This window comes from Melanerpes formicivorus, unplaced genomic scaffold, assembly GCF_026170545.1.
Source record: "Melanerpes formicivorus ecotype bairdi unplaced genomic scaffold, bMelFor1.0.p_v2 SCAF_29, whole genome shotgun sequence".
Classification (NCBI taxonomy): Eukaryota; Metazoa; Chordata; class Aves; order Piciformes; family Picidae; genus Melanerpes; species Melanerpes formicivorus.
Genome location: NW_027142381.1, coordinates 6,409,771 through 6,435,147, shown reverse-complemented (window position 1 = coordinate 6,435,147; position 25,377 = coordinate 6,409,771). Strand labels below are relative to the sequence as shown.

The 25,377-nt window shown below is 55.0% G+C and overlaps 6 protein-coding genes across 9 annotated transcripts in view; 2 read left to right on the top strand and 4 right to left on the bottom strand.

The window, feature by feature from the left end:
- VPS53 (VPS53 subunit of GARP complex) overlaps positions 1–3,203 on the bottom strand; it is a 75,306-nt gene extending 72,103 nt beyond the window's left edge. Inside the window, exons 1-2 of the mRNA XM_068154765.1 lie at positions 3,093–3,203; positions 404–484 (exon numbers count right to left, since the gene is read on the bottom strand). Coding sequence (XP_068010866.1) covers positions 404–484; positions 3,093–3,176 — 165 coding nt within the window. The 5' untranslated portion in view covers positions 3,177–3,203. The remainder of the gene's footprint in view (positions 1–403; positions 485–3,092) is intronic.
- Positions 3,204–3,336: 133 nt separating this feature from the next.
- TLCD3A (TLC domain containing 3A) lies at positions 3,337–9,078 on the top strand. Its single transcript, XM_068154764.1, has 5 exons — positions 3,337–3,611; positions 4,144–4,227; positions 6,251–6,464; positions 6,642–6,737; positions 7,184–9,078. Exons 1-5 carry the CDS (start codon positions 3,490–3,492, stop codon positions 7,451–7,453), a joined length of 786 nt encoding a protein of 261 aa, XP_068010865.1. The 5' UTR covers positions 3,337–3,489; the 3' UTR covers positions 7,454–9,078.
- Positions 9,079–9,506: 428 nt separating this feature from the next.
- Positions 9,507–13,042, bottom strand: GEMIN4 (gem nuclear organelle associated protein 4). Its single transcript, XM_068155032.1, has 2 exons — positions 12,892–13,042; positions 9,507–12,814 (listed from the first exon to the last, which is right to left on the bottom strand). Exons 1-2 carry the CDS (start codon positions 13,040–13,042, stop codon positions 9,612–9,614), a joined length of 3,354 nt encoding a protein of 1,117 aa, XP_068011133.1. The 3' UTR covers positions 9,507–9,611.
- A 39-nt stretch (positions 13,043–13,081) lies between these two features.
- Positions 13,082–19,003, bottom strand: GLOD4 (glyoxalase domain containing 4). The gene is made up of 9 exons (XM_068154763.1): positions 18,881–19,003; positions 18,496–18,545; positions 17,650–17,770; positions 16,060–16,204; positions 15,731–15,867; positions 15,321–15,407; positions 14,985–15,098; positions 14,811–14,897; positions 13,082–14,225 (listed from the first exon to the last, which is right to left on the bottom strand). Exons 1-9 carry the CDS (start codon positions 18,968–18,970, stop codon positions 14,160–14,162), a joined length of 897 nt encoding a protein of 298 aa, XP_068010864.1. The 5' UTR covers positions 18,971–19,003; the 3' UTR covers positions 13,082–14,159.
- On the top strand, positions 19,003–21,279 carry MRM3 (mitochondrial rRNA methyltransferase 3). Its single transcript, XM_068154762.1, has 4 exons — positions 19,003–19,309; positions 19,627–19,871; positions 20,273–20,440; positions 20,657–21,279. The coding sequence occupies exons 1-4, from the start codon at positions 19,029–19,031 to the stop codon at positions 21,199–21,201; spliced, it is 1,239 nt and encodes a 412-aa protein (XP_068010863.1). The 5' UTR covers positions 19,003–19,028; the 3' UTR covers positions 21,202–21,279.
- A 1,087-nt stretch (positions 21,280–22,366) lies between these two features.
- Positions 22,367–25,377, bottom strand: part of NXN (nucleoredoxin) — a 52,596-nt gene continuing 49,585 nt past the window's right edge. For all 4 annotated transcript variants that reach the window (XM_068154760.1, XM_068154758.1, XM_068154759.1 and 1 more), the window contains exon 8: positions 22,367–23,610. In XM_068154760.1, the coding sequence (XP_068010861.1) occupies positions 23,428–23,610 (183 nt within the window). In that variant the 3' untranslated portion in view covers positions 22,367–23,427. The remainder of the gene's footprint in view (positions 23,611–25,377) is intronic.

Here is a 25,377-nt window from a genome sequence, read left to right as displayed (position 1 = left end):
TTCAAATCTTGAAATGAACCAACAGCTTTCCTCCATGGAAGGCTCTCCAGGGGCTGCTCACAGGCAACACCTGCCTCACTTGGCTGAACCCCCTGAGGTTTTACCACTGATAAAGCCACAGCAAGCTAGGAAATTTACTGCAGGGGAAACCTCTAGACAGAAAGCTAATTTGTTTCTACAGATCAAAGCAGGACTTTTACTGCAGCAAGCACTTTGGGTGGAAACAAACCACACAATGGCAGAGAACCTCAGGAGATGGGAGTGTAAGGGATTCCTTTCAGTCTTACCACCTGTGCTACTGGTAAGAGAAAAGGCTTCAGTACAGGTTTGAAAGGTGCCCTCAGTCATTTACTATCAGGGTTACCCCTTGCAGGGAGAGGGCTGTGCTGTGAGCAGGACTTACTTGCTCAGTAGGAAAGAGAGTATTGATGTACTCCACTGCATTGAAATCTGCTCTGTCCAGTGGATCTTGGCTGGGGAAGACCTGAGGAGAGGGAGGAAAACAATCAACACCACATCACTGCTCATTTTTGCAGCTTTACACAGTCTCTGCTGCATCAAACCACTTCAGCACCCACTTCCACTGTGTTCCAGGGCACTGCTCCAACAAACCAGCAAAGCAGCTACGTGCTCTGAGCTCTCTGACCTGTTAAGGCTCCCATGGCTATCAGCCTAGGCAAACACAGACAATAAACATTCATGCTTCCACAATCCAGCATGTGCAAGAATTCCTGAGACACACAGAATTATGCATCCCAACCCATGCTGATGCTTCTGCTGCTGCTGGCAATGAACCTCCCTGCTGAGGCATTGCTCTTCTCATAGCCTGCACTGAGAGACAGGAGCTGCTTTTCACAGCCCTGTGACACCTGAGGAATGCAGAAATGGTTGTACCAGCTCTCTGGAGGCCTGGGTTAGCCATTTGCATGTGAAAAAGGAGGAGAGAAGCAGAATGTGCTGCATGATCATCCCTGCCCTCTGGAAAGGGAAAAGAGCAGCTGTGGTGCACACAGACCTCAGCTCTCCTCCAAAGCAGCTCAAACAACACAAATGTGGCTGAGAGGATTGGTTGCTTGTCCTGACAGACAAAACATGCTGTGATCACTTCTCTTGCCACTACATTTGTTCCATACTTGTATGTCCACCTCCTCTGCACTCCATGGTGGAAATTCCACCTAGCTAATGGGTAGTTCATCCCAGTCACCCCACAGCATCACCTTCACACAGCATTCTGGGCACTGAAAGCCTTCAGGGAAACCTGTGCTACATGGGCACATGCAGCATTCACCCTGCTTCACACAGCCTGCTGCACAGAAGTGGTTTTGTGAGACTGCTTAAATGAGAGCAACTCCTCCCTCAAACAGCTTTTCCCAAAGCTGCTCCTGAGGCCAAGGAGAAGCAGGAAGCAGTCAAAGGTGCATGAGGTCACACCCCTGTGAGGAAGCTGCTCTGCCATCAGCCCATGGTAAAGACAGAGCTGCAGCCTCCCAACCGGCCTGTCCTGCTCTGGGCTCACAGCTCCTGCAGCTCCAGTTAATCCCAAATCTCCACAAGCATGAAAAGCAGCAGAAGCAAGGGGTGGGATGGAAGAAGGCAGCTGGTCAGCAGCTCAAACTGCAGACAGAGCTCAACACTGTGGGCAGCTCTACCAGGCAAAGTGGCTACTCCTAGGTCTTTGTCACAACCCACTAAACAGAAGTGCCAACTCCACCAGTCTGTGTGTGCTCCCTACCCTGCTGCAGGCAGCTGAGTCAGTGCTGCTCATTAAGCAGAACCTGGCAGGTTTTGCCCAAAGCTGGTTAAGGAACACACAGAGGAACAAGAAGACCATTAGGCTGGGAACTGCTAGTGAAGAAGTGACAGAAAGCAGGAGCCAGTGTTGTTCTCAGCATCTCCCCTTGCTCAGGATCTAGCTGCCCACAGCCTTATCACCTGTTAAAATCACTCAGCCAGGGACACAGTGACTTCTCCATTCCTCAAAGTCTCAAGACTGTCTCCAAAAGGTATGTTTTACCCTGAAGAGACATTTTGTGCTTGATGAAAATGTCACCAGGCAACTTCCTTTGGTTGTGCAATGTCAGAAGTCACAGTTTCAACAAAAATCACCCAATGGCCTACTGCCAGGTATGCCAACCCCAGGCAAGGCTAAGAGCATGTGAAGTGGGGGTTCTGAGCAAAACCATTCCAAAGGTGGCACAGCACCCACAGAGTGGTGCTACCTTCCTCACCCCCTGGTGCCAGGCTTGTATGAGATGTGGTGCCAGCTGCTGTGGCCTACCCTAGTTCTTTTGAGAGCTGCCAGAGGTAATCCACAAGCCTCAACGCTCATGGAAGTGTGAAAACTTATCTGAGTGATACTTTGTGAGAAGCTGCTGTTGCCATCCACAGGATTCTGCTACAAGAGTGAGCTCTTCAGACCAAAGAGCTGGCTGGAGTCAGCCTGAGGGCAGTCACCAACTCCAACGATTTTATGCTGGGTTCTCATGGCTTTTTGCCAGGCTCCAAGTGCCACAAAGGCTTTCAGGAGGAGTTACACTGGAATATATTGATCACAAAAGCGAAGGAGATGTTTAGATTCCCCTCACTGCAAGTGAAGCACTGGCTGTTTGACTCCATTAAGATGCTTTGCATACCGAGCACCAAGGATTTAATTAGAAGACACAGCAGGCGCAGAATACTCGGTACCCCACGTCCGTCAGCGATGGGGAGGCGGTGAGATGAGCTCAGGTGCGGACAGCCGCAGGCCCAGCCCTCGCACTGCCGAGCAGGGCGGCATCCCCCAGCACCGCCGTGAGCCGGGGGAGCCGTGCCGCCCCAGCACACCGCCCACCCCAGGGGCTAAGAGGCTCTCCCACTTCGCCAGGCAACTGGGCCGCATCCTCCTCCAAGCACGGCCTGCCTGGAGCTTCCCGGGGCGCAGAAGCGGAAAGCCCGGAGCTCCCTGGGGAACGCAGGCAAACCCAAGGAGGTCCTCCCTGAGCGGGCACCGGGCCGCACCCCACACCCGGCCCCTCACTGCGAGGGCCCTGCCCCACCCTAGGGCCCAGCCTGCCCCGCCCGGCCCGGCCCCGCGGCAGGCCGCCCCGGCGCACCTGCTCGATAGCGGCCTGCACGGAGGGGGCCAGCTCTAGGGCGGCCTCCAGCCCGGCCGCCAGCTCCGGCTCGTCCTCCTCCATGGCGGCCACCGCTTCCGGGCCGCGGGGCACGACGGGATGCGGGCGGACACGGCCCTGCCGCGCGCCGGCCGAGGGGGCAGGGCCTACGCGGAGGGCGTGTCCGTGGGGGGCGTGGCTCCGGGGTTGGGGCGGAGCCTCCAGGGTTGGGGCGGGGCTTGGCGCCCGGCGGTTCGGGGCGCGTCCCGGCGGCGGGGGCGGCAGAGCCGGGTCGGGCCGAGCAGAGCCAAACCAGTGGGTACCGAGAGGGACCCTCCCGCCGCCCGGCTGCTGTTGACAAGCGGCGGCGGGAGGCAGCTCGGCGACAATCGTCTCCATGTGGCGGACGCTGGCCCTCGCCTCCGCCTTCTTCCCGGGGCTCTTCGTCCTCTGCATCCGGTTACTGCACTGGGCCGCCCCGGGATGGAGCCTCAAGGACCGCATCCTCCTCAGCGGCAGGTACGGGCGGGATCGGCGGGAGGCGGCTCAGGTCGCATCGGGCTGCCAACAGTACCCATCCCGGCGGCCCGGGAGCGGTACTGGGAGCAGGAGCGATCCGCACGGGCTAAGAGCATCAAGCCCCGGAGGGTGGGAGCGGGCACCTCGGAACCTCGAGCCCAGCTCCCCGAGGGGAGCAGGGACCGGAGGTTGGCACAGCCCCCGAGTATAGGCAGCCCTACGCAGTACCCGTTCGGGGAGTGGGGATGTTTGGGTGCACCTCTCTGCCTGCGGCAAACGGGGCAGGGTCACTGCTCACCCACGAGGGTGGAAGGGACAAGACCTGGAAAGAAACCCCTGCCGTGTCCCCGGATGGCAGCACTGACACAGCCACCCTGGCCACATCCCACGCCATGGCAAGGCTGTTGGGGTGTGCATGGCGTGGGTGTCAAAGTGCTGACAGCTCTCCTGGTGCAACCAAGGCCACCACCAGGATCCCTGGCCCATCAGGGGTGACAGCTGGGGTGACCCATTTCCTCTCTCTCCCTTTCAGGTTGGTGTCAACAGTCCAAGCCACGATGGCGACAGTGTCAGGGATCATGGTTGTCCTTAACTGCAAGGATGTGGTTCATGACAGGTAACCCCAACCAAGAGCCCTGCTGCCCTGCAAGAAGCGTGCAGAGGCTGTGCCCATGGACAGCTCACAGCTGAAGTAGTTTATGGCAAAGGCTTGGATGTACAAAGGGGAGAGGACAACCAGTGTCCATGTTCCTCTTTCCTCCCCTTTGGGGGAAGGGTTGGGTAACGTGCTGGCCATACACAGCCTGAAAAGCACGGGACAGTTCAGTGCACTCAGGCCTAGGGCTGCTCTGCCAGGACAAGGGCCTTCTCCTGAGGATGGGCTGTAACATGGGCCCATAGGTGGGCAAAAAGAGAAAGACATCACTTGTAATGGGGTAAGGAGTCTCCTCCAAGGCTGCGACCGAGTAAACCAGACCTAGAGAGACCTGATTTTAGAGGTGCATCACCACCTCTGTGCCAAATGGATTCTGAAGGGAGTCCAGAAATGAGAAAATCAGTATGGAGTTTGCTGAGGAGGAAAATCACATCATCTTGTCCTCTGTGCTCAGAGACAAACTGCCCCACAAGAGGCTCTGGGCAGCAGCAATAGCGCAATCTGGGTCAGAAGACTTAAAAACAGAGCTATTATCCTGACTACCAGAGACGATTGTAAGAGGGAAGATTGTAATTATGCTGAGCTGGAATTTGATTGTCACACACCAGATCTGAGGGTGATTTTCAGGAGGGCTGCCCTCTCAGTCATTGCAGACATGCCTTTATACACAGGTGTGGAACATCCCACCTTGCTCTGAACAGTGAGACCTATGGGAGTTGCTGAGTCCCATGGAACCTGGGCAGTCTAATGAGTTGCTTTTTTGCTCTCAAATACCACATCTGCTGCACAGAGAGGGCAGGTGCTAAACCCCAGACCCACACAGGGCTGGCAGCCCTCCTTCTCCCCAGGGCTGTGCTCTTGGCCGAGTGGTCTCAACGCCGGCAGCTCAGTGCAAACACTGTGTGGTCAGACCTAGATTCTCTTTGTATCTGGAGGAAATAGAGCCCAGAGCTCAGCAGGGAAGGCCTCAAGAATGACAGCCAGAGCGAGCGCCAGGAAACACCACAAAGGTCGCAGTAAAATTGGCCAGTTTATTTACATGGGCAGGCAATCATTACATTGCTGGCACCATAATTGCCCTCCAAAGCCCTGGGCAAGTTTTGCAAACACAATAGCTGGTGGCTTCCCCTCCCAGCTTTACATCACTTACGTCTTTCTCTCTGGAAGGGGAATGTGTGAACACCATTTTCCTTCAGATGGCAGGAGAGCAAAAGCAGGTTTGTTTGGGCCCCAAGCTACATTTCTTTCAGCAGCACTGTGGGGTGGTTTGGGGCTTTTATTGGTGTGAATTTGCTCACAACTTTTTAAGGCGCTCGGTGTCCCCGCAGAGCTGGGCTGGATTGTGCAACCAGGATTCCAGTGCTTTGGGAACAGGCAGCTGCCTGCAATTATTTCCCAACAGATAAATGTCTCGTGGGGTTTATTGCTTGTATTAGATATTTTGCACTTCACTCTCCAAAGTCCAGGCCAGGCGTCTCTCATCAACGCTGAGGCCTCCAAGTGCTTTCCAAATGCTCCCCGGGATCAGCAGCCAGACAAAGCAGGGTGGCAGACAGGCAGAACATGGTCTTGCAGCTCATTTCCTACAAAGTATCAGCTCTGCATGTCCCAGGGTTTAGGAGAGGATTACCTGCTGCAAAGATGTGGGATCCTTTGCTGTATGCCGAGCAGTGCTGTGGCCCTAGCTGGCCCAGCAAACATCTGGCCCTAGGGCTAATCAACATCCTCCCATCAGAGCTGTGTTTGTGCTGGGCTGGGCTGAGCTCGGTGCCTGGCACAGCAGCATAGGCAGCACCAAGGAGACGTCCTCCGTGCGTGCCTGGTACCTTTTCTCTGCTGAACCAAATCAAGTTAAACCTCAAAACCTCTCAGCTTCAAAATCTCTGTTTCCATTCCATGCCCAGAGATTCTCTTCCACCTTCTCAGCCAGCATGAGTTTCTGAGAGTTGTTGTAATGCCTCTGTGTGTGCTGCTCCTCCCCTAGGCACTGGCTAGCCGTGGAGTACATCTGGGTCCTTGTTCCCTACATGACCTATGACATTTATGTCATGTACCTCTGCCACTGGCACAAGAGCCAGGAGAGAGGAGTCGCAGAGAAGAAGCACTCCCTGGCCAGCGTGTGGAGCTTCCTTCTGCAGGAGCGGCTGATGGTGACCCACCACCTCTTCATCCTCATCGTGCTCACCCCCATCACCCAGGTAAGGACTGGATGTGGCTGCAGGGAGCCCTGCATGGCTGCAAGGGTCTGCAGCCATGGCTGTGTCTGGCAATGCATCTCTGCTGATCAGGAGCCCACAATGCCCTGGAGATGCTGGGTGTTGGCTCCTGGCCACCTCGCCAGGAGGGCTCCAGGTCACTACTGGTTTTACTTGCAGCACTTCAGGGGAGAGCTGGGGGACTTCTTCGTGGGCTGCATCTTCATAGCAGAGCTGAGCACTCCTTTTGTATCACTGGGCAAAATCCTCATGCAGGTAGGTGAGGAGGGAGAGCTGCTCACACCCCTTCCCTGCCCTAGGTTGCCCTTCTCCATCAGCCCTGTTCAAACAGCAGGTGGCCTGGGGGGTCTCAGAGTGGGGCAGCCCCACGGCTGTATCCTCAAGCTCCCCTCCAGTGCTGCCTTTCTCTCAGCCTCCTGTTAGGTTCCCATCCATTTTCCTGAGCTGGGGACTGTGTCGTGCTGGTGCTGCCCTCTCCTGTCTGTACCTCCCCCTGCACCACACTCCCTCCTGCCCCACACACTATTCCCCTGCTCTCCTCCATCTCTTCCTACCTCGCTTTCCTGCCCTTTCCAGAATGCTATCCTATCCTGACCTCCTGGGTGCTTGGATCTGTGCTCCCAGCGCGGGCAGTGCCTGAGGAGCGAGAGGGGTGCAGCTCCCCCAGCACTCGCCTCACGTTCACCTTCCTCCTTCCCCAGCTCAAAATGCAGGACACCCTCCTGCACAAGGTGAACGGAATCCTCGTCCTGGTGACCTTCTTCCTCTGCCGTATTCTCCTCTTCCCCTTCATGTACGCGGCCTATGGCAGGCAGGTGGGAATCCCTGTTTACATGGTGCCCTTCCGCATCCCCCTGCACTGCAACATCGCCAACGCCTCCCTCATCGCCCCCCAGCTCTACTGGTTCAGGCTCATCTGCCGCAAGGCCGCTCGCCTCTACGGCCGCTCGCCCCCCGACAAGGGCAGGTAAGGGCCCGGCCACGGCAGCCCAAGCCTGGGGGCTGGAGAACGCTCAGCACCCCCCAGCTCTTCAACCTTCACTGTGGGGACCGGCGTGGGAGCAGAGCAGTGGAAGCAGAGCAGTGGAAGCAGAGCGACACCCCCGGGCTGCTTCAGCTGGAAGCGGCCTCGCCATCTCCGCCGCCGTGCCGGGCAGCACCAGCCCGGGCTAGGAAGGCTTCCTTCCCACGCTGCTCCCAGTGCCTTGTGTCCTCCGTGGGAGCTGGAGAAGGAGCAGCCTTAAACACAACATTCCTTCTGGGATTCAGCGCTGCAGCATCGCACTCAAGGTTACATGAGAGGGATTTGTTACACCCCCACTCCACGTCTGTCAGGGCTGACACCTGACACCAGCACAGCGTGGCGTGGAGGTGACGCTGGAGTGCGCCCAGCCCCACGCAGCAGCCCCACACAGCCGTGTGCTGGACCTGCTGCTGTCCCAGCTCACTCTCTGGCTCCATTTTACAGCCTCCAGCTGAGAGCAGAGCCAGGCCTGGGGGCTGCAGCAGGGCTCTGCACGGCCTGTTCCTGACTTGACTTCCACATCCCAGCCATGTTCAGCCTCTTACCTCCTGCTGCTGCTGGGCTCAAACTCATTTACTCAACCCAAAGGTGCTTTTCACTACAACAGTCTGGTGTCTGTGTCTGACAGTCCCAGGGGAGGATGGCTCCAGTGTCCCCAGCAGGCTGGGGGACAGTAGCTCACACCAGGACAGAAAAACGATTACACTGTCTTAGAGCAATGCTGGCAGGGCAGAGCACCCATGGCTGAGGGGCAGGATGGGGATAAGAGACTAAGTCCTCATCTCACCAACACACAGATCACTGTGCAGAGCCTTTCCTTGCAGGTAGGAGGACAACTTTCTACCCTGTCTCCTAACCACAGGTGCTTTTAGCTGTCCTGCACCTTCACAATGGGTATTTAAAATACCTGGTACAGCCTGAGTTCTGGTCCTACACTCCATCCCTCCTGCCCCATGATGAGTTGAGGAAGGGAACTGGGGCAGTGCAGGAGGAACCAGCAAACCCTGGGATGGATGCTCAGCTGTGTCCTACACCAGCTCAGTCCAGTCACAGCAAAGTGGGTACAGACTTCACACCACAAGGCTCAGAAGCCTTGGAGCTGTGTGCAAGTCAGCCAGCAGCAGTTTGGTTCCTTCCCTGCAGCTCCCACGCTTGCTCCGGGACAGGTACTACACCAGTGTGGCCCCAGCAGCCCCTCGTGCCTGGAGACCTGTGGATACTTTGTGCCTTTGATTCTGTCTAAAACCAAGGGCTCAGCTCTGGCAGACCTGGTTGGGTATTGGATCATCTCCCAGCCACAGCTGTGTTCTGGAAGGAGTAAAGCAAAGGGCCTCTTCCAACCCAGGGTTGGGTATTGCACAAACATAACTGTTACACTAACGACCGAGACCAGCTCATGTCCAAAACCGCTTGCAACCCGTTCCAGATGTTTGTATCTCGCTCTTTCCATTGCAAATAACGTGCCTTAGGGATGGACACACACACAGAGCCAAGGAGGCACCTCAGTTTGCACTAACACTGCCCTAGTTACTATCAGGAGACCAATAAAGATTTCTTTTGAGTCACACCACAGGATGTCTCTCCCACGTGCCATTTGTTTCTGGGTGGAGGGTGTCAACACACAGGGTTACTGCTGCACCCTTGCCTCTGGGCAGGAGTCACACACATTAATATTTCCAAGGGTTCCTGCCTGTCCTGAACTCACTCAACTTGCTCCCTGGCTGCCTGCAGCACAGGCTGAACCCAGCAACCCGGCCAGCACTAGGAGGGTGCTGGCGGCAGGGGAGCCAGAGGGAGACAATTTCCCTGACACCAGAGGAGGCTTCTGGGCTCTCTGGATAAACCCAGCCTGCCAGCAGGCAAGGCTAGAGACACAGGACCAGCAGCCTGGCTCAGAGCAGCTGTGTGCACAGCTGAAAAATCAGGCAGTGGTTGTTGCTACCCAACATTACCAGGCCCCTGCTCAGGCTGGATGGAAACACAGCAGGGGGAAAATGAGCTCAGAAAAGAAAAATAGCAAAGGTTTATTAGAGATCTTACAAGTTTCCAAGGTAAGGGCTGTCCTCAGGCAGGGTCACTGCCCTCCTGTTGTCCCCTCCACCTTCTCAAGCAGGCTCTCCAGCCGACTGGGCTCCTAGCTTGCTGAGCTTCTGCAGGAGGGTGCTGCGCAGCTCCTGGTCCCCCACGTTGTCTGTGATGGACTCCAAGAAGTGTCTCTCGTTGGCTCTCCGCAGCACGCTGCTGGGGGCTGGATCGGCGCTGCTGAACGTCTCGTACTGTGAGAGGGTCTCCAGCGCCACCACCACCAGGGGCTCACCACACCCCGTGTCCGGCAGCATGGTGGCAACGTGCAGCAGGTGACAGAACATCTGGATGCAGATGAAGGCCACCTCCTGCGTGAAGTTCCTGTCCTCGGCAGACTGCGAGGGGGGCCCTGCGATGCTCTTGACTGAGCCCAGCAGGTCTGTGAGGCTGCCACAGTAGAGCTGGACCACGTGGAGCCAAGCCTCTGCCGGCAGCCAGGTGGAACAGCTGGAGCTGCAGAGGAGCTGGAAGCCCCTCAAGAAGAGCACAGAGAGCTGGAGGGAGCAGGCAAAGGGGCGGAGGTTGAGCAGGGGCAGGTACTGCACATACTCCAGCGTGTAGGGCACGTGCAGCACCTGCCTCTGCAGCAGGTTTTCCACCACGTGCATGAGTCTCTTCCATTCACTGTGGCTGCACCAAGGAAGGACCTGTATGAGGGCCACCAGGAACCCTTTGCTGAAGAGATTCACTTCCTCAGGGTTGTCCACATTGACTTTGAGAAGCGTCAGCATAGTGTCCCTAAGAGCCACAGACACACAGCAGCACTCCATCCATGCCAGGAGCCCGCTGCCCGGCCCGTAGGCTGGCAAAGGCTGGGATGTCCATTCGGCCTCAGGAAGTGTGCAGATCTCGAACAGCGTTGCTGGGACCTCATTCTTGAAGTGGTCTCCATAAAGCTTCTTCAGCCTGAGACCAATGGTCCAGTCCAGGGATGCCACCTTCCTGTGAAGCCAGGCCAGCGACTGCACCCACAGCTCAGGGGAGGGAATGGTTTCTGGCCTTACCACCTCACAGAACTGGCAGAGGATGTTCAGTATCAGGTCTTTGGTCTCCAGTGAAGGGAAGAGCTGGTCCCTGGGCTGATGCCAGTACTTTGTGTAGCCATCTAGAAGTTTGCAGAGGCTGAGGAGAAGTGGGAATGGGTGACAGGACTTGATCCAGTGCTCTTCAGAAGAGCACTGTATCCCCAAAACCTTACTGAGGATCTGCAGGCTCAGCTCAGTTTGAGCAGAGTTTGACTTCAAATAGGGAAGGACAAAGGTTTTGGTCACCTCTGCAGGTGACACAAGTGGGGTGGCTGAGCTTGGCTGCATGAGAAAGACCAAGAACTCAAGGAACTGCTCCTCTTCCCTCACAGAGGAAAGTCTCCCCCATATTGCTTCTTCCAGACACCTCACCACCAGGCTCCGTGGCCTGTTTGGGTCATCACAGGCCTCCAAGAAGCTCAGTGCTGGGAAGGAGCAGAGAATTTGTGCGAGGAACTGGTGTGCTCCTAGGTTGATGACAGCGAGATTGCAAACCTGCTTCACCGTGGCCTCGGGATACAGCAGCATGAGCCTGGCCACAGAAGCCACAGCCCTGGTCAGGCCTTCATCAGACACACTCTTTGTGATCTGGTTGAATGTCACATTCAGGTCCTCCTGGAACCCCTCCTTGACAACCTGCAAGCTCAGGGACAGACCTGCTCCACCCCAGGATGTCAGAACACCTGAGATCACTTTGTTTTTGTCAGTTAATGAAAGTTCAGTGTAACAGTCCACAATGGCTTTGGTCACTTGCATCTGCAGCTCTCGGGCCTCCTTGTCGTGGTGGGACACAGCAAAGTTCACCAGTGTCTCCAGCAATTTCAGAACTAGCTCTGGTTCCTGGAAGAGAGCTTTGTTTTTCACAAGGCAGTCAACCCAGCCCTTTGAAAAGACCCAGGTCTTGTCAGAAGCAAAAACAGAGCACATCTCCACGTGCCGCTCCAGCTTTTGCTCAATGATTGTCATGGCAACTGAAGGCACGAGGCTGGTGTCCAAAGTTTTGCCCTTCAGACTGGTGCTGATCTCCTTAAGAAAGTCCTTGGTGACCTGTGTCAGCTCTAACACTGTGTGTGCCTCGTCCTCACCCAGGTCTCTGGTTTCTGAGAAGGAAATCAGGTTCTTCCCAAAGGTGGTAAGAGAGTCCAGGAGCCGGGAGCTCTCATAGCAGGGCCCCTCAGAGCTGTTCAGGGCACCCTGCAGCTCCTCTCCCCAGGCATGCAACAAGCTGCAGAGAAAACCCAAGCCAGCAAAGAACTCCTCATGAGAGAGCTTGGCCATGGACAAGAGGCTCATGCTTCTCTCTGCTTCCTTCACCTTCTCATCCAGCCCAGTGTGATGGAACTGGCTTTCAGTGTCACTGATCCAGAGGCTGACCACAGAGCTGACCTTGTTCAGGTACTCTGTGACTGGGAGGGGGACAACCTCTGCCTCCAGCTCAGTGAATGCAGACAGAAGCTCCACCAGGTTGGCCAAGGCATAGCACTTCATGCGGGGCAGAGTGATGCTCCTGTAGATTTGCTTCAGCCCCTCTATCAGGACCATGAGCAGGCTGGTGGCAGCAGGAGGGTCGTTCAGAGAGCCAGGGTCACCCTTGAATCTCTTTGGGGGCTGGAGACCATCATCCAGAGAAGTCTCACAGCCGTGCTGATATACGAGAGTGCTGAACGCAGAGACTGTTGCATCTTCCTGTCCCTCCTTGTGTTTCATCACCTCCCACCACACCTCCAAGAAGAAGCTGATGTCCGATGAGGACGTCTCGCTGGCGATGTACTCCACCAGGTGCTGCAGCTCGCTGCGGCGCACGTCCTGGGGCAGTGCCAGCAGCAGCTGCACGAACAGGCGGGGTCCGCCGAGGGCTTTAACCAGCTCGAAGAGGACGGTGTGGTTGACATCGGGGAGCATCCTGCCCACGGAGAAGAAGCCATCCTCCTTCCATTCCAGCTCCAGCGAGGGGGCCGGCGGGGCGGGCAGCAGGACTTTAGCCCAGACGATGGCCACGGCCTCCTTCTTCCAGAGGCTGTGCTGCAGCGGCGAAGGGCAGCGAGCGCCGATCTCCCGCAGGGCGTCGGTGATTGGGGGTCCCACGCGTGACCACTCGGCTTTGAGCAGCTCCCGCAGCGGCCGTGGTTGGATCAGGCGGGCGGCCAGCAGGAACCCGCCCTGCAGGATCGCCGTCTCCTCGCACACGCCCCAGGGCCCTGCGCGGAGACACCGTTACCAGGGCCCGTTCCCCGCTCCCCTGCCGGTTCCCGCTCCCCCCACGCCCCGCACTCACCGGGCTCCATGGCGGCGGCAGCGCGCGGCGCGCTCTGACGTCGCTCGGCCAGCCCGGTCACAGCGCACAGCGCCCCCTGGCGGCCCGGTGGTGGCAACAGCCTGCCATCCCCCCCGTCCGCGCCCCTGCCCCTGCCCTTCCTGCGGTTCATTAGTAATTCCCCACAGTTTAAACGCAAAGGAACCTCCGGTGCCGCGCAGAGGAAGGCAGGCGTTCAGATCGTCCTCCCCACGCTCTTTTATTTGTTTTAAAGGCGACAATCATCTTGAACTTGAACCAAAGCTCCAACAACGCAATCACAGTGCGGAATTCTCCTGTTTAAACTCAGAACATCCACCCCAAGCACTGACGTGCCCCAGCTGCTGCCTTCACCTGCTTTTCTCTGCAGAACATTTAAGGTTTTCCTCAAGGAACATATCAAACCAGGCAGCATGCCTGACCCACACAATGTTGGCAAGTGCTCCCAGCCCTAATTCCACTAGCAAAAGCTGAGTGACTTCATTCCAACCAAGTAAACCCTGAACTGTTACTTCCAAAGGCAATTTCTCAACAAGAGCTAATTGCAAAACTCTGACAGACTTATCCTGAGCTGCCTCAGCAGACAGCATAGCATTGCTACATGCCCTGAAGCAAGGCCCTGGCTCCAGCCTGGAATGTGGAAGGCTCCTCATTTGGGGTGGAAACCACGATGTCAATAACCCCAGTGAGAAAAGCTTGGAAAAAATCTTGGAATTAAAGCATGGTTTGTTCCAGACTAGACTGTCCACACGGTTTAGCAGGATGATTCCTCTGTTCCCAGTAACCAAGCACATCAAAGGGCAGCTGAACTGCTCCAGTTCTCCACACACAGCCCTTCCCTTCATCCCAACACCTTGCCACTGACGTGGGACACTTGTGATACAGCCACGGCTGCCTGAAAAGCTCTTCCCTGAGCTGCAAAAGCCAGTGAGAGAGCTGGATGTTGTAATTAATTTAGCAGCCTCTTTTTCAAGTTGAACAGCAGCACAGAAATGAGATGTGTTCCTCTTAACTGATGGCCTCCAACTTTGAAGCCTGCTCCTTATTGCAGAACCTGATTTTTTCTGAAGGAGAACATGAGTTTTGCTTGAAAGGAGACAGCAGCAGTGAGACAAAAGCTTAAAATCAAACAAATCAACCATCATGGAAGCCTGTTACTGGAAGGGGAATGCAGCACATTATTATACAGGGCTGGCATTTTCTCAGATGACAACCAAGGCACGAGGCAGCAGCCCAGCCCTTCTCTCCAGCTAAGCAGCAGCCTTCTTCTTTTTCTGAGCAGCAAACCATTTGTCGCTGTTGTCTGCTGCCATGGCCTGCACAGAGAGAAGCGTTGCCATGGTCAGAACAGCCAAGCCATCAAATGCCTGGCTGGTCCTCCTCACCAGCCCCCCACAAACCCACACTGGTCACAAAGACACTTGCTAATTCAGAGGAGAACTGTTCTGACAGATAAAGGGAAACAGACACCAAAAGCTAACGCTGTCTGCTGTGGCAAATAAATAGATGATCTGGTGACAGAAGAGCAAAAGAGGATAGTTTGAACACAGCCTGCCCACAGAGCCCCTCTGCCTTGGGCAGATGTCCTTCTGCACTGACAGTACTGCAGCTCACAAAGCATTTTCTGTAGTCATCCAACAAGACACATCAGCACCTGGCTGCCCCAAGAGCAGGGCTGGGAAACTCTAGCCAGGACACTAAGTGAACTTGAAAAACTGATTTGCTCTCTTTAGCAAGACTGCAAGACTTGCTTCTCAGCAAAACTCCCATGGAGTGAACATCAGAGTCTACAAGTATCTATAATAATGAATTTTTAGTGGTTGGACTCGATCTTAAAGATTCTTTTCCAACCTCTGTGATTTTATCAGGAAGGCAACAAAAGTGCTGACAGCATTACTTACATCATCCAACAGTTTGTCACCGTTAGGGTCCACCTTGGACAGATCTCTGAACGCTTCATCTCCCACAAAACAGATTTCATGGCCATCCTAAACCAAGTTTAAAAGCAGGGAAGTTAGATACATGGCAGAGAGAAATCTGAATCGATTTTAATCACTGTTTCCAATGCTACTCACAGGATCAGCCAAAATAATCACTTGCACTGTGGCTTTGCCAGGAGTGTCCAAGCTAACCAGAGGTGTTAAAATTTTCTGGTTCTCCTTTTTCATCAGTGCTTCAATCTTTGACAACTTAGACAGAAGACAAACAAAAATCAATCCCAGGCAAAGCTCAGATGCACTCAGGTCATTCTCACAGCTCCCCACTACCCACCACTCCACTGTGAAAAACACCAACAGAGTATCTGCTTGGAATGACTCCGTTCACACCTGAGGTATGTTGCTTTTACTAGGAACCAAGCTCCCACTTGTTAGCTCTGGGTAAGGAGAGGGGTAAGGGAAAGGTGATGTCACCTCTTCTTTTGCACAGGAGAAGGCAATCCGCCCAAATGCTGTCCCGTGATCCACTGCTCCTCCAACAGACTTCAACTCCAGCTTACACTGAAGGAGACAAACAGAAAACTCGACTTGCAAGGATGCTGCTCTCAGTGCTACATTCACCCCAGCTTCTCAACATGTGGATGACTTCAAAATCACCCACAGACACATCTCCCAACAAGCCAGAATCACCAGAGCAAACCACAGCTTGCTGTGGAAAACGCAGTTAAGTGTGCACAAGCTGTAATTAAAATGCACAAAATTAAGCACACAGTTGCTTTAATTAGGAGTTGGGGTTTTTAACCCTTTAAGATTTTATTCTCACAAAACAAGAGGTGAGACACAACTCTTCAAGATCAGGCCTGGAGAGTTTTCCAAGGACTAACCTGGTTATCCCCATAGCCCAGCAAAGCTCTTTGTTTTCCCTCATCTGTCTCATATATTTTCATCCCAAGTAAGTCAGACCAGTAGTTAACAGACTTCTGCAGGTCAGAGACACCCAAGGTCACCTTCAGCACAGGGTCTGTAAGATTGCCATAATTTGAAATCATTAATAAATACACTGCAGTTCTAAACTCAGTTGTACTTTCTTGAGAAGGACAGTAACAAACAACCAACAATACCGTGCTCTGTTTCAGGGGATGCCAGAGACAAACACAGAACCCATTCTAATACCCCACTGTGTAGAACACCAGTAAGAGCCAGTGTGTGTCACCTTGTTTGCCTTGTTCCTTGTCTTCCAAGTAGAACTTGTACCCCCCTGGGGCTTCAGCTTCAAAAACACCAGCTGTTATTTCTTTGAGGGGCCAGCCCATCTTCTTTGCATTGCTCACAGCCTGGCTGGACACAAGTGTTATGCCCTGACAAGACAGAACAGAAACACACAGAACTCACAGGGTGGATGGCGTGCAAGTCCTGCCTTTTTTTTCATAGTTTCATAGTTTCATTCAGGGTTGGAAGGGACCACAAGGATCAGCTAGTTCCAACCCCCCTGCCATGGGCAGGGACACCCCACACTAGATCAGGCTGGACAGAGCCTCATCCAGCCTGCTCTTAAACACCCCCAGGGATGGGGCCTCGACCACCTCCCTGGACAACACATTCCAGGGTTTCACCACTCTCATGGGGAAGAACTTCCTCCTCACATCTAGCCTGAATCTCCCCACCTCCAGCTTCAGTCCATTGCCCCTAGTCCTGTCACTACCTGAGATCCTGAGAAGTCCTTCCCCAGCCTTCCTGTAGCCCCCTTCAGATACTGGAAGGCCACAATGAGGTCACCTCGGAGCCTTCTCTTCTGCAGACTGAACAGCCCCAACTCCTTCAGTCTGTCCTCATAGGAGAGGTGCTCCAGCCCTTTTAATAGCCTGCCTCTAAAAATGACCAGAAACAAATCAGATCACTCTTTATTATTACAGATGGAGCACAGAGTCTCCTGAGAACTGAGTATCTTGCTATTATATAAGCTTAGTCTCATTGTGTATCTCACATATCTTGAGGATGCATTAATTGACCCTTCCTTCACACCAAAGGGAAATTATAAGCAAAAAGGAATTTAAAACTCCAGTTCAACACACTCCACAGAAGCAGAAAACCTTGTTCCTAACTGCTCCAGCAGGTTAGGCAGACATCTGTGGCTGGAAGAGGCTGTTCCCTGACACCTGGGGGAAGAATATTAGCTCAGGAGAGACAAGAAGCAAACACACACTATGGATGGGTAGGTGAAACATGAGATCTCACTGAGTGTCAGCTAGTAAATAACAAAGAAATATGTAATAACAAATAAGAAGAGTGCCTTCCTACAGCAACATCCTCCTTAGCTAACCATTCCACATTGGATCTGGCAGCAAACATTGGCAACTGAGCTGGAAGATGCTCAGGGAAGCATTTCCTGGGTCCTAAACAGAGCACAAAGCTGCACTACTTTCTGCTTCTCCATAGAATAGAATCAACAAGGTTGGAAAAGACCTCAGAGATCATCAAGTCTAACCAGTCACCCAACACCTGATGCCTATTTATTAGACTATGGCACCAAGTGCCACGTCCAATTCCCTCTTGAACACCTCCAGGGACAGTGACTCCACCACCTCCCTGGGCAGCACATCCCAATGGCCAACAAATCTCTCTGGGAAGAACTTTCTCCCCACCTCCAGCCTAAACCTCCCCTGGCACAGCTTGAGACTGTGAACTTGGAAACAACTACAAAACCAGGAATGAAAACAACCCATATGCTGAAGAGAATCTTAATCATCAACCCAGAAAGGCTTACCTTCAGAAGAAAGGTTTTGCTGCCAAGTGTGGTACTTACCAGAAAGTCATTGCCCAGGCGATACTCTCCAATGCCATAATTGTAAGTCAACTCTGCAACAAAGTGGTTGTCTTCTGGCCCATAGCCCACCATGGTTTTGCTCCATTTTCCATCATAAGGGCTGGAACATCCATATTTAACTGCCATGAGTATCAGCAATAAACATCAAGAGCTGCACATAATACACTTCAAGGAAGAATTGCACCTCCAAAGCAAAGAAATGGGAATCCAGTGATCTCCTGCCAAGCAGGAGCTGTGAAGAACTCTCAAAGCAGCTCAGCACACAGACAGGGACCTTCTCCACCCAGCAGTTTTGACCTTGGGCTATCATTCATCACCATGCAACAAAAATCAGTGCTACCTTTTTCTTAACAGCTCACATTTTAGGAGCAGAAGTTGCTCATTAGCTGGAATGATATCAGTGCTTCCTCATTGCTAAATAGGAAGAGTCTGTGGTTAGACACCAGATTGCAAGATTTCTGTCCCTTCTGAAGAAAGGCAACAGTTATTTGGAGCTACTAGGGGAGATTTTTAACTCAAGATCCCAGATAGCCCCGTGTCTGACAATTTCCCACGGTAACTGACTGCATGTCCAGGAAAACTTAGAGATGCTGTCACGTTCAGTATGAGTCTGGAGGTGCAATACAGCCACACCTATGCTTAAATGTAAACATCACACCTACACAAAGAGAGGAATTGCTGATTCTAAGGGAACTGCTAAGAAAAGCCCAACTCAAATCAGAATCACGCCTATTTCACCTACAGAACACCACCACAGGGCTGGGCGTGGCTGGCAAAACTTTATGAGGAAGAAAGGCCTGAGGAAGGCACAAAGATGCTACTCACCCGTTGCAGCTGGCCTTGCAGCCCTCCTCGAACTCCTCATGCCTCAGAACCTGAGGAATTGGGCGAGAAGGGGGTGAGCAGAGAGGCGCGGCCTTCCTCCCCAGCAGCCGCTACCAGCCTCAACGGGGCGCTGCCGGGCCCGGAGCAGAAGGGCGCCGGAGGCGTTGACAGTCACCAGGGGCCGCACCCCGGGAGGCGGAGAAGCCCCTGATCGTCTTTCAGGGCCGGACCAGAAGATCTGGGGGGGCCTCAGTGAGCGACAGTGACAATGACAGTGACAATGACAGTGACGGTGACCCCGACCCCAGCCCCAGCCCCAGCCCCCGCCCCGCCCCGCCCCGCGCCGCGCCCTCCCCTCGCCCGGCCCGGCCCGCCCCGCGCTCACGCTCATGCCCAGCAGCTCGCGGTAGAAGCGCGCGGTCCGGCCGCGGTCCGCCACTTTGAAGACGAAGTGCAGCGCGCGCCGGGCCCCCATCGCGGCGGAGTGGTGACGTCACTGCGGCGCGACGCTCGCCTGGCGGAAGTGACGGCAAATGAAGATGGCAGCGCTGGGCAGAATGGCGCCCAAGTTGGGCTGCTCGTTGCTATGGCCTAGTGGTATGAGGAAGGCGGAGGTGGGACGGCGAGGGGTGCGGGCATTGCGGCGGAGTCCCGTAAGGGTGCTGCCGCCGCAGAAAGAGAAGAGAGCAACAGCGGCGGAGGAGCAGAAAAGCCCCCGGGAGCCGCCCCCTCCGCCACAGCCAGCAGTGGAGCGGAGGTCGGCCGGGCTGGGGCTGTGGTACGAGAAGGCGTCGCCCGGTGACAAGAGATTGGGGTGAGGCAAGGCTCGCGGGCATCGTCGCTGTGGGAGGGATCTCGTCCTGGGGCGCGCTGTGGGACCGGGCGGGGGGGGGAGGGGGAGGTTCCTCTGAACTGACCCTGATAGGCGCTGCCATGTCTGCAAACTGAGGCAGATCCTGACATTTTGGGGCTCTGGGTAGAGACTGATACTGCAAAGCCAGTTACAGCCAGTGAAAAGATACCCGGGGGACTTCCAAGCGGAGTTGTTAGTGTCCCAATAAAGTTCTCATTCAGACTGATGGATGGTGTAGATAGCATCACAGTCACTGTCTCTGTTTAACTTCTCCACAGAAAAGTGGTGACTATTGCCAAGTCGAAGAAGTTTAGGGATCATCACGGGAAGGTTCTGCTGGAAGGTCATCGCCTGATCAGGGATGCCCTAGAGGCAGGAGCTGTGCCTCAGGTACTCTTCTTCAGCACCGTGGGGCACCTGAAGGAGCTGCCTGAGACAGAGCTAAAACGAGCCAGCTTAGTCAAGGTGAAATTTGAGGACATTAAGAACTGGTCTGACCTCATAACTCCTCAAGGGCTTATAGGTAAGTTGCCTTAGAATCTGCCACAACATTGCTCAAAGAGAAACTTACCTTACTATAAGTGGATAATAACTCTTCATAACCTTGCCCTAGACATCCTGGCACTGTTTGAAGAATGGCAGAATTTCAGAGAATGCCCTTTTCTTTGGTCTGCTGCAGTAACTGATAAAGTGGCTCCTCCAGTGCACTGAAGAGGGTAATACCCATTTTTAACAGCACATGGCTCCAGCTCTGCTGGGAAAAAATAGTTCTTGTCAAGTGACAAACTCCTCCCAAACCTCTGACTGTTGCTTTTCTTCATGCTTTCTCTAGCACCTCTTTAGTGAAATTTGGGCCAGCTAAAGGAAATAACTCTCTCCTTGGGTTATGCTAGTCAGAAGCCTGTAAGCTCTTTGTCTCCTCAGGGATCTTTTCCAAGCCTGACCATGCCAAGATGTCTTACCCTGCTGCTCAGCTGGCCAACTCCTTACCACTGCTCCTCATTTGTGACAACGTCCGAGATCCAGGAAACCTGGGGACTATTCTGAGATCTGCAGCAGGAGCAGGCTGTGAGAAAGTGCTGCTCACCAAAGGTAAGAGCCTGTTCCTGGGGGAAAAATGCTTAGTTTGAGTAATTTTGAGGCATAGTTTGAGTAATGTGGGGGGTAAGAGAGGGAATAAGAAGTGCTTGAAGATGTTTACAAGCAGTGTCCAGCACAGACACAGCTTGCTGCAGGAGACAGTGGCTACTGAGTCCCGTCTTTGTGGGAGCTGCTGCAGTGTCACTGTTTCTCCTGCTTCTGTCTCAGGCTGTGTGGATCCATGGGAGCCAAAGGTGCTCCGAGCAGGCATGGGGGCTCACTTCCGTCTGCCCATCATCGCCGACCTGGACTGGGAATCTGTTCCCAGCAACCTTCCTGCTGCCGTCCAGGTCTGTGTGGCCGACAATAAAGACCCAGGCGCTCGGGCTGAGACCACGTCCGTGCCCACAGGATCTTCCAGGGCTGGCCCTGCTCCTCTGAGATCCAAACCTAAGGCTGCTCCTGAGCATGAGGATGAAGAGGGAGCAGCAGATGTCTGCATCCCAGAGCTGGCTGTGCAGTATTACTATGAGAACTGGCCACAAGCTCCAGTGGCAGTGGTGATCGGAGGAGAAACCCACGGCCTGAGTCTGGATGCGCTTCAACTGGCAGCCAGCACGGGAGGGAAGAGATTGGTCATTCCCATGGTGCCAGGCGTGGACAGCTTGAACTCTGCTATGGCTGCTGCCATCGTGCTGTTTGAAGGGAAGAGACAGTTGCTGCAGAGGCACAAGCAGGAAGATGAGAGGCAGCCGCTCCCTGTGGTGGCTTGACCTGCTGAGGTCAGGTGCTGAAGAAACAGCTCTCCCGTTTGGCATCTGTAGAGTTAATAAAAGTGAATGGGCAGCAAAGAGCTCCGGCAGTGCTGGCGCCGTGCCTGGCTGACTCCAGGACAGCCTGCAGGCACTGTGGCCGCAGGGTGATGCTAGTGAGAAGGGAAAGGCTGGCGGCTGGGGCGGGAGCCCTCCCATCAGCAGCTAGCTCCCCGCTGCCTGGTTTTTTCCACCCCTGCCGTTGGCAGCTCTTAGCAGGGCCCCTCCAGGCCCACCTGCCAGATCTGAGGGGGTCTGGGATCACTTGCTGTGGGGTCAGGGCACAGCTGCTGCAGCAGCCTTTGTGCCGGCAGGGCCAGGATGCCGCTGACAGTGTCCTTCCTCTCACAGCCTCGGGCTGTGTGGTCTGGCTGCTGCTCTGTGGTTTGGGGGGGTCAGAAAGGCCAAAGAGTGGATCCTGTCCTGTGCCTTCCCAAAGCTTCATGGCCACGGGTTGAGGGAGGTGATTCTGTTGCTCTAGTGAGGCCCCATCTGCAGTGCTGGGTCCAGCTTTGGAGTCCTCAGCACAGGGAGACATGGACCTGGTCCAAAGGAGGCCTCACCAATGATCTGAGGGCTGGAACCCCTCTGCTGTGAGGGTAGGCTGAGAGTTGGGGCTGGAGAAAGATTCCAGGGAGACCTTACCACAGCCTTTCAGTACTTAAAAGGTGCTGATAAGATGGGAACAATACTTTATCAGGGCCTGTTGTGATAGGACAAGGGTGATGGTTTTAAACTGAAAGAGGGAGATTTAGAATCAAGTTAAGGGAGACTTCTTTTGATTTTTGGTTTTTTACAGTGAGAGTGGTGATATGATGGCCCAGGTGAGGTTGGATGGGGCTGTGTGGAACCTCCTCTAGCTGCAGAGGTCCCTGTTCACTAGTTGAACTAGATTAAGCTTCCCACCTAAATCCCTGTACAATCCCTGCCTGGGGGAGAAGGTCTGCACTAGACCACTCTGGCCCCAGAACTAAGAAGGCACAAGCTGGTGATTCCACTAGCCAGGGGTAAAACACACCACCCTCAATCAGCCACCAGGGGCTCTGGCACCAACACCTCCCCGGGGGGCCTGCTAGGGAGACTCCTCCTGCCCAGGCTCCCTCTCCCCAGCAGCGACACGCAGCAATGGGCACCCTGGGGGCCGAGGTTGTTATAAGGCTTTTATTACAAAGTTCCAATCACCATGTACAGTTTTTACAATGTCACTGTTGGGGGCTTGGCTGTGCTGTGGGGGTCAGAAAGGGATTTTCCCCTTTTCTTCTTCTTTCTTTTTTTTTTTTGTTGGATTTTTTTTGGTTATTTTTTAAAGAACAGCACCATCAACTTTGGGGTTGAGACACACCTACGAAAAACAGCTCAATCAACTACCATAGAAGAGAGGACAAGTCATACCAGAAAGAGGGGTCAAAGGGGATGGGGAGGGGGGGATCACAAAGGAGAGATGAGAGAGGTGAGGGCAGCCTGGTGGTGGTTGTCCTGGCTCAGAGAGGGAAGGAGGGAAGGAGTGAGAGAGGGAACACCCATCTGACACAGGCGGGTAGACCCTGACACGCACAGCCAGCGCCGCCTAAGGCTGTCAGTGCTTGCAGTGGGAGGTGGGAAACCCACCTGGAAAGGTCTCAGCCCCAGGAGGAAGAGTTTGGCTGCACCACGGCGCAGAGTCTTTCAGAGGTTGTCAGCAGTTAAGACTTTGTCTTGGCCTCGCCGGGGCCCTCGTGTGGAAGGGACGGGCCAGAGGTGAAAGGGACATAGTTTCCTTATTGCTTCCTTGAAGTCATTTAGTCAGCAGGGGTGGTAGGAAGGGAAAGAAGCGGGGGGAGGAGGAGGAGGAGAAGAAAAGAGCCCCAAGAACCCCATCCACTGCCTGATGCATATGTTGGGAAGAACACCATGCAAAAAGGTTTGCCTGCTAGCTAGTGCCGTGTATAAAATAACGACAGGGGAACAGTTCTGGCCTGGTTATTAGAGAATATATCACCATGAAGCACAAGCGAAGTCTCCACACGCCAACGACTCCCTGCTGAAAGTGCATCTCAAGGAGTTTGCCTAGGAGAAGGATTCACTGTGTAAAACAAGGCACCACAAGAAGGTTGGATACTGGGTTGGGCGTGAGGACACGCTGGAGAATCCACGAGCGGCGGAAGAGAGACCTAGGTTTAAATAACGTCTGTGGGTGCAGAAGCTCCCTTAGATGGGCTCAGGTTTTAGCTTGTCTGCTAGAAAGTCGCTGACAAAGGCTTCCACAATCTCAGGTGTGATCTCCTCCACATCCATCACGTACTTGGCCCGGGCAGACATGTCCAGGATGGTGAGCAGGGGCGCAGCCTCGGGCAGGTTGGTGTAATCCCTCAAGGAGTCGGTCATGTCGTCCTGGGGGCCAAAATGAGAGAGAAAAGAGGAGCTATTGTGAGCCAGGACAACCAGGAGCAACTTGCCACTTCAAATACTATAGGCCAGCCCACAAGAACCTCCTGAGCACTTGGGCCTTGCACCAGTGCTGCAGGACCATGAGCTCAGCTGGCAGCACCATCCCTGCTGCCCGCTCTCCTGTGCTTTGTGTCAAAACCAAAGCAGGCTGATTTATCCTGGGCTGGGATGGAACCACACACTCCTCCAATCCTTCCCACACAGGGCACAGCTCCCAGCACCACCAGACTCACCCATCACCCCAGAACCTCTGGGGCAGGAGTATTTTTGGCATCTGTAGCTCGGGGGCTGGGAGCAAGTGCTGACTGCAGTGCCACAGCCATATGAGAGACAGATGCAGAGGGGACCCAGGTGCATGTCTGGAGCAACCAGAAAACAGGACTGGGACAAGGACCTGTGCTTTGCACCAATGCCAAGACCCAAGCAAGTGCCCAAGGGCACACACACAAGCCACAGGGCTCCCTAGCAGCAGGCTGCTTGCAGGGCTGCCCTCTCTTGGGCCAGGCACAGTCCCAGGGCACAGGGGAAGGCCAAATTTGTCTCTGCCAAGGCTGCGCAGCACAAGGCCAGCGCTGGGGCAGCTCCTCTCGCAGCCAAGGCCGCAAGGTGCGGCAGCCGAAGCAGGGCGTTCCCGCCAGCCGCTCTCCGCGGGCAGGAGCGGGAATCGACCGCTCTGGTTGGCGGCCGGTGGCTCTGCGGCGTGTGGCGGCAGCTGGCAGGGTACCTCCCGTCGCACCTCCCCTTCCATTGCAGAGGTTTCTGGCGCAGCTGGACCACGTGGCTGGGAAGGGCGAGCGGGGCTGGGTCCAGCACCTCGGGGCTGGGGTGCTCGGCTGCCCCCCGCCCTTCCCACCTCCCAGCCCAGGTGTCGGGAAGCCTCAGTCTTTATCTCATCGCCACAAAGGGACCAAACCCCCATTTTAATCAATGCAAAACCGACCCAGACGGCGCTGGGAGAGGAATGGGAGGCGCCTGCTCCGGCCGTGGCCAGGCTGCTTTGTGCGTGGGGGCCGGCAGAGCCCCGGGGCCAGTGCTCCCAGCTATTGAGGTGATGGATGAATGGGACGTGCTGGACGCTCCCCATTCTTCGGCCCGGCTGCCACAGGGCCGTCGGGAGCCGGATGAATAGCAGCAATGTTTCAGCTACAGCCGGCGAGCGCGAGGGAAACGCTTCGCAGGCTCTGGGGGAGGGGGGCAGGTCCTTGGACCCTCCCAAAATAGCCTTTCCAACAAGGGGCTTATTGAGGGGTGCGGGGCTGAGCTGGGATGCTCAGAGACTCGTTACGGCACTGGGAGCGGGAGCGCCTTCCCGGAGGGGGCCAAGGGGGCGGTGGGAGGCAGGGGTGGGGGGCAGGGGTGGGGGGCAGGGGTGGGGGGCAGGGGTGGGGGGCAGGGGTGGGGGGCAGGGGTGGGGGGCAGGGTGCGGCAGCGGGGACCCTTTTGTGCGCAGGGCAGCTCCGAGGGCCCTGCTCACGGCACACTGCGGCTGTGACGTGAGCCTGGAGGGACGGAGCAGGCGCAGGGTGCACAGCGGCTGCCACCTGCCCAGAACCCGAGCAGCACCTCGGGAGGGGGACTGCAGGCCTGGGTGGGGGCCAGGAGTTTTCTTGACCCTTACACAAACCCTTTATCATTTTCAAGTCTGTCTGCACAGTGGAAAAGGAGGTCAGAAGCCCCTTTTTACTATTTTCCTTCAGCAAATGCCTGGCT

Coding starts and splice junctions, on each gene's coding strand:
- TLCD3A (XM_068154764.1), top strand. CDS start 3,490: ATGTGGCGGACGCTGGCCCTCGCCTCCGCCTTCTTCCCGGGGCTCTTC. Junction 3,612..4,143: donor CGCATCCTCCTCAGCGGCAG/GTACGGGCGGGA, acceptor TCTCCCTTTCAG/GTTGGTGTCAACAGTCCAAG. Junction 4,228..6,250: donor AAGGATGTGGTTCATGACAG/GTAACCCCAACC, acceptor CTCCTCCCCTAG/GCACTGGCTAGCCGTGGAGT.
- GEMIN4 (XM_068155032.1), bottom strand. CDS start 13,042: ATGAACCGCAGGAAGGGCAGGGGCAGGGGCGCGGACGGGGGGGATGGC. Junction 12,815..12,891: donor TGCCGCCGCCATGGAGCCCG/GTGAGTGCGGGG, acceptor GTCTCCGCGCAG/GGCCCTGGGGCGTGTGCGAG.
- GLOD4 (XM_068154763.1), bottom strand. CDS start 18,970: ATGGGGGCCCGGCGCGCGCTGCACTTCGTCTTCAAAGTGGCGGACCGC. Junction 18,546..18,880: donor GCGAGCTGCTGGGCATGAGC/GTGAGCGCGGGG, acceptor CCAATTCCTCAG/GTTCTGAGGCATGAGGAGTT. Junction 16,205..17,649: donor GCCTGGGCAATGACTTTCTG/GTAAGTACCACA, acceptor CTGTCTTGTCAG/GGCATAACACTTGTGTCCAG.
- MRM3 (XM_068154762.1), top strand. CDS start 19,029: ATGAAGATGGCAGCGCTGGGCAGAATGGCGCCCAAGTTGGGCTGCTCG. Junction 19,872..20,272: donor AACTCCTCAAGGGCTTATAG/GTAAGTTGCCTT, acceptor TTGTCTCCTCAG/GGATCTTTTCCAAGCCTGAC. Junction 20,441..20,656: donor GAAAGTGCTGCTCACCAAAG/GTAAGAGCCTGT, acceptor CTTCTGTCTCAG/GCTGTGTGGATCCATGGGAG.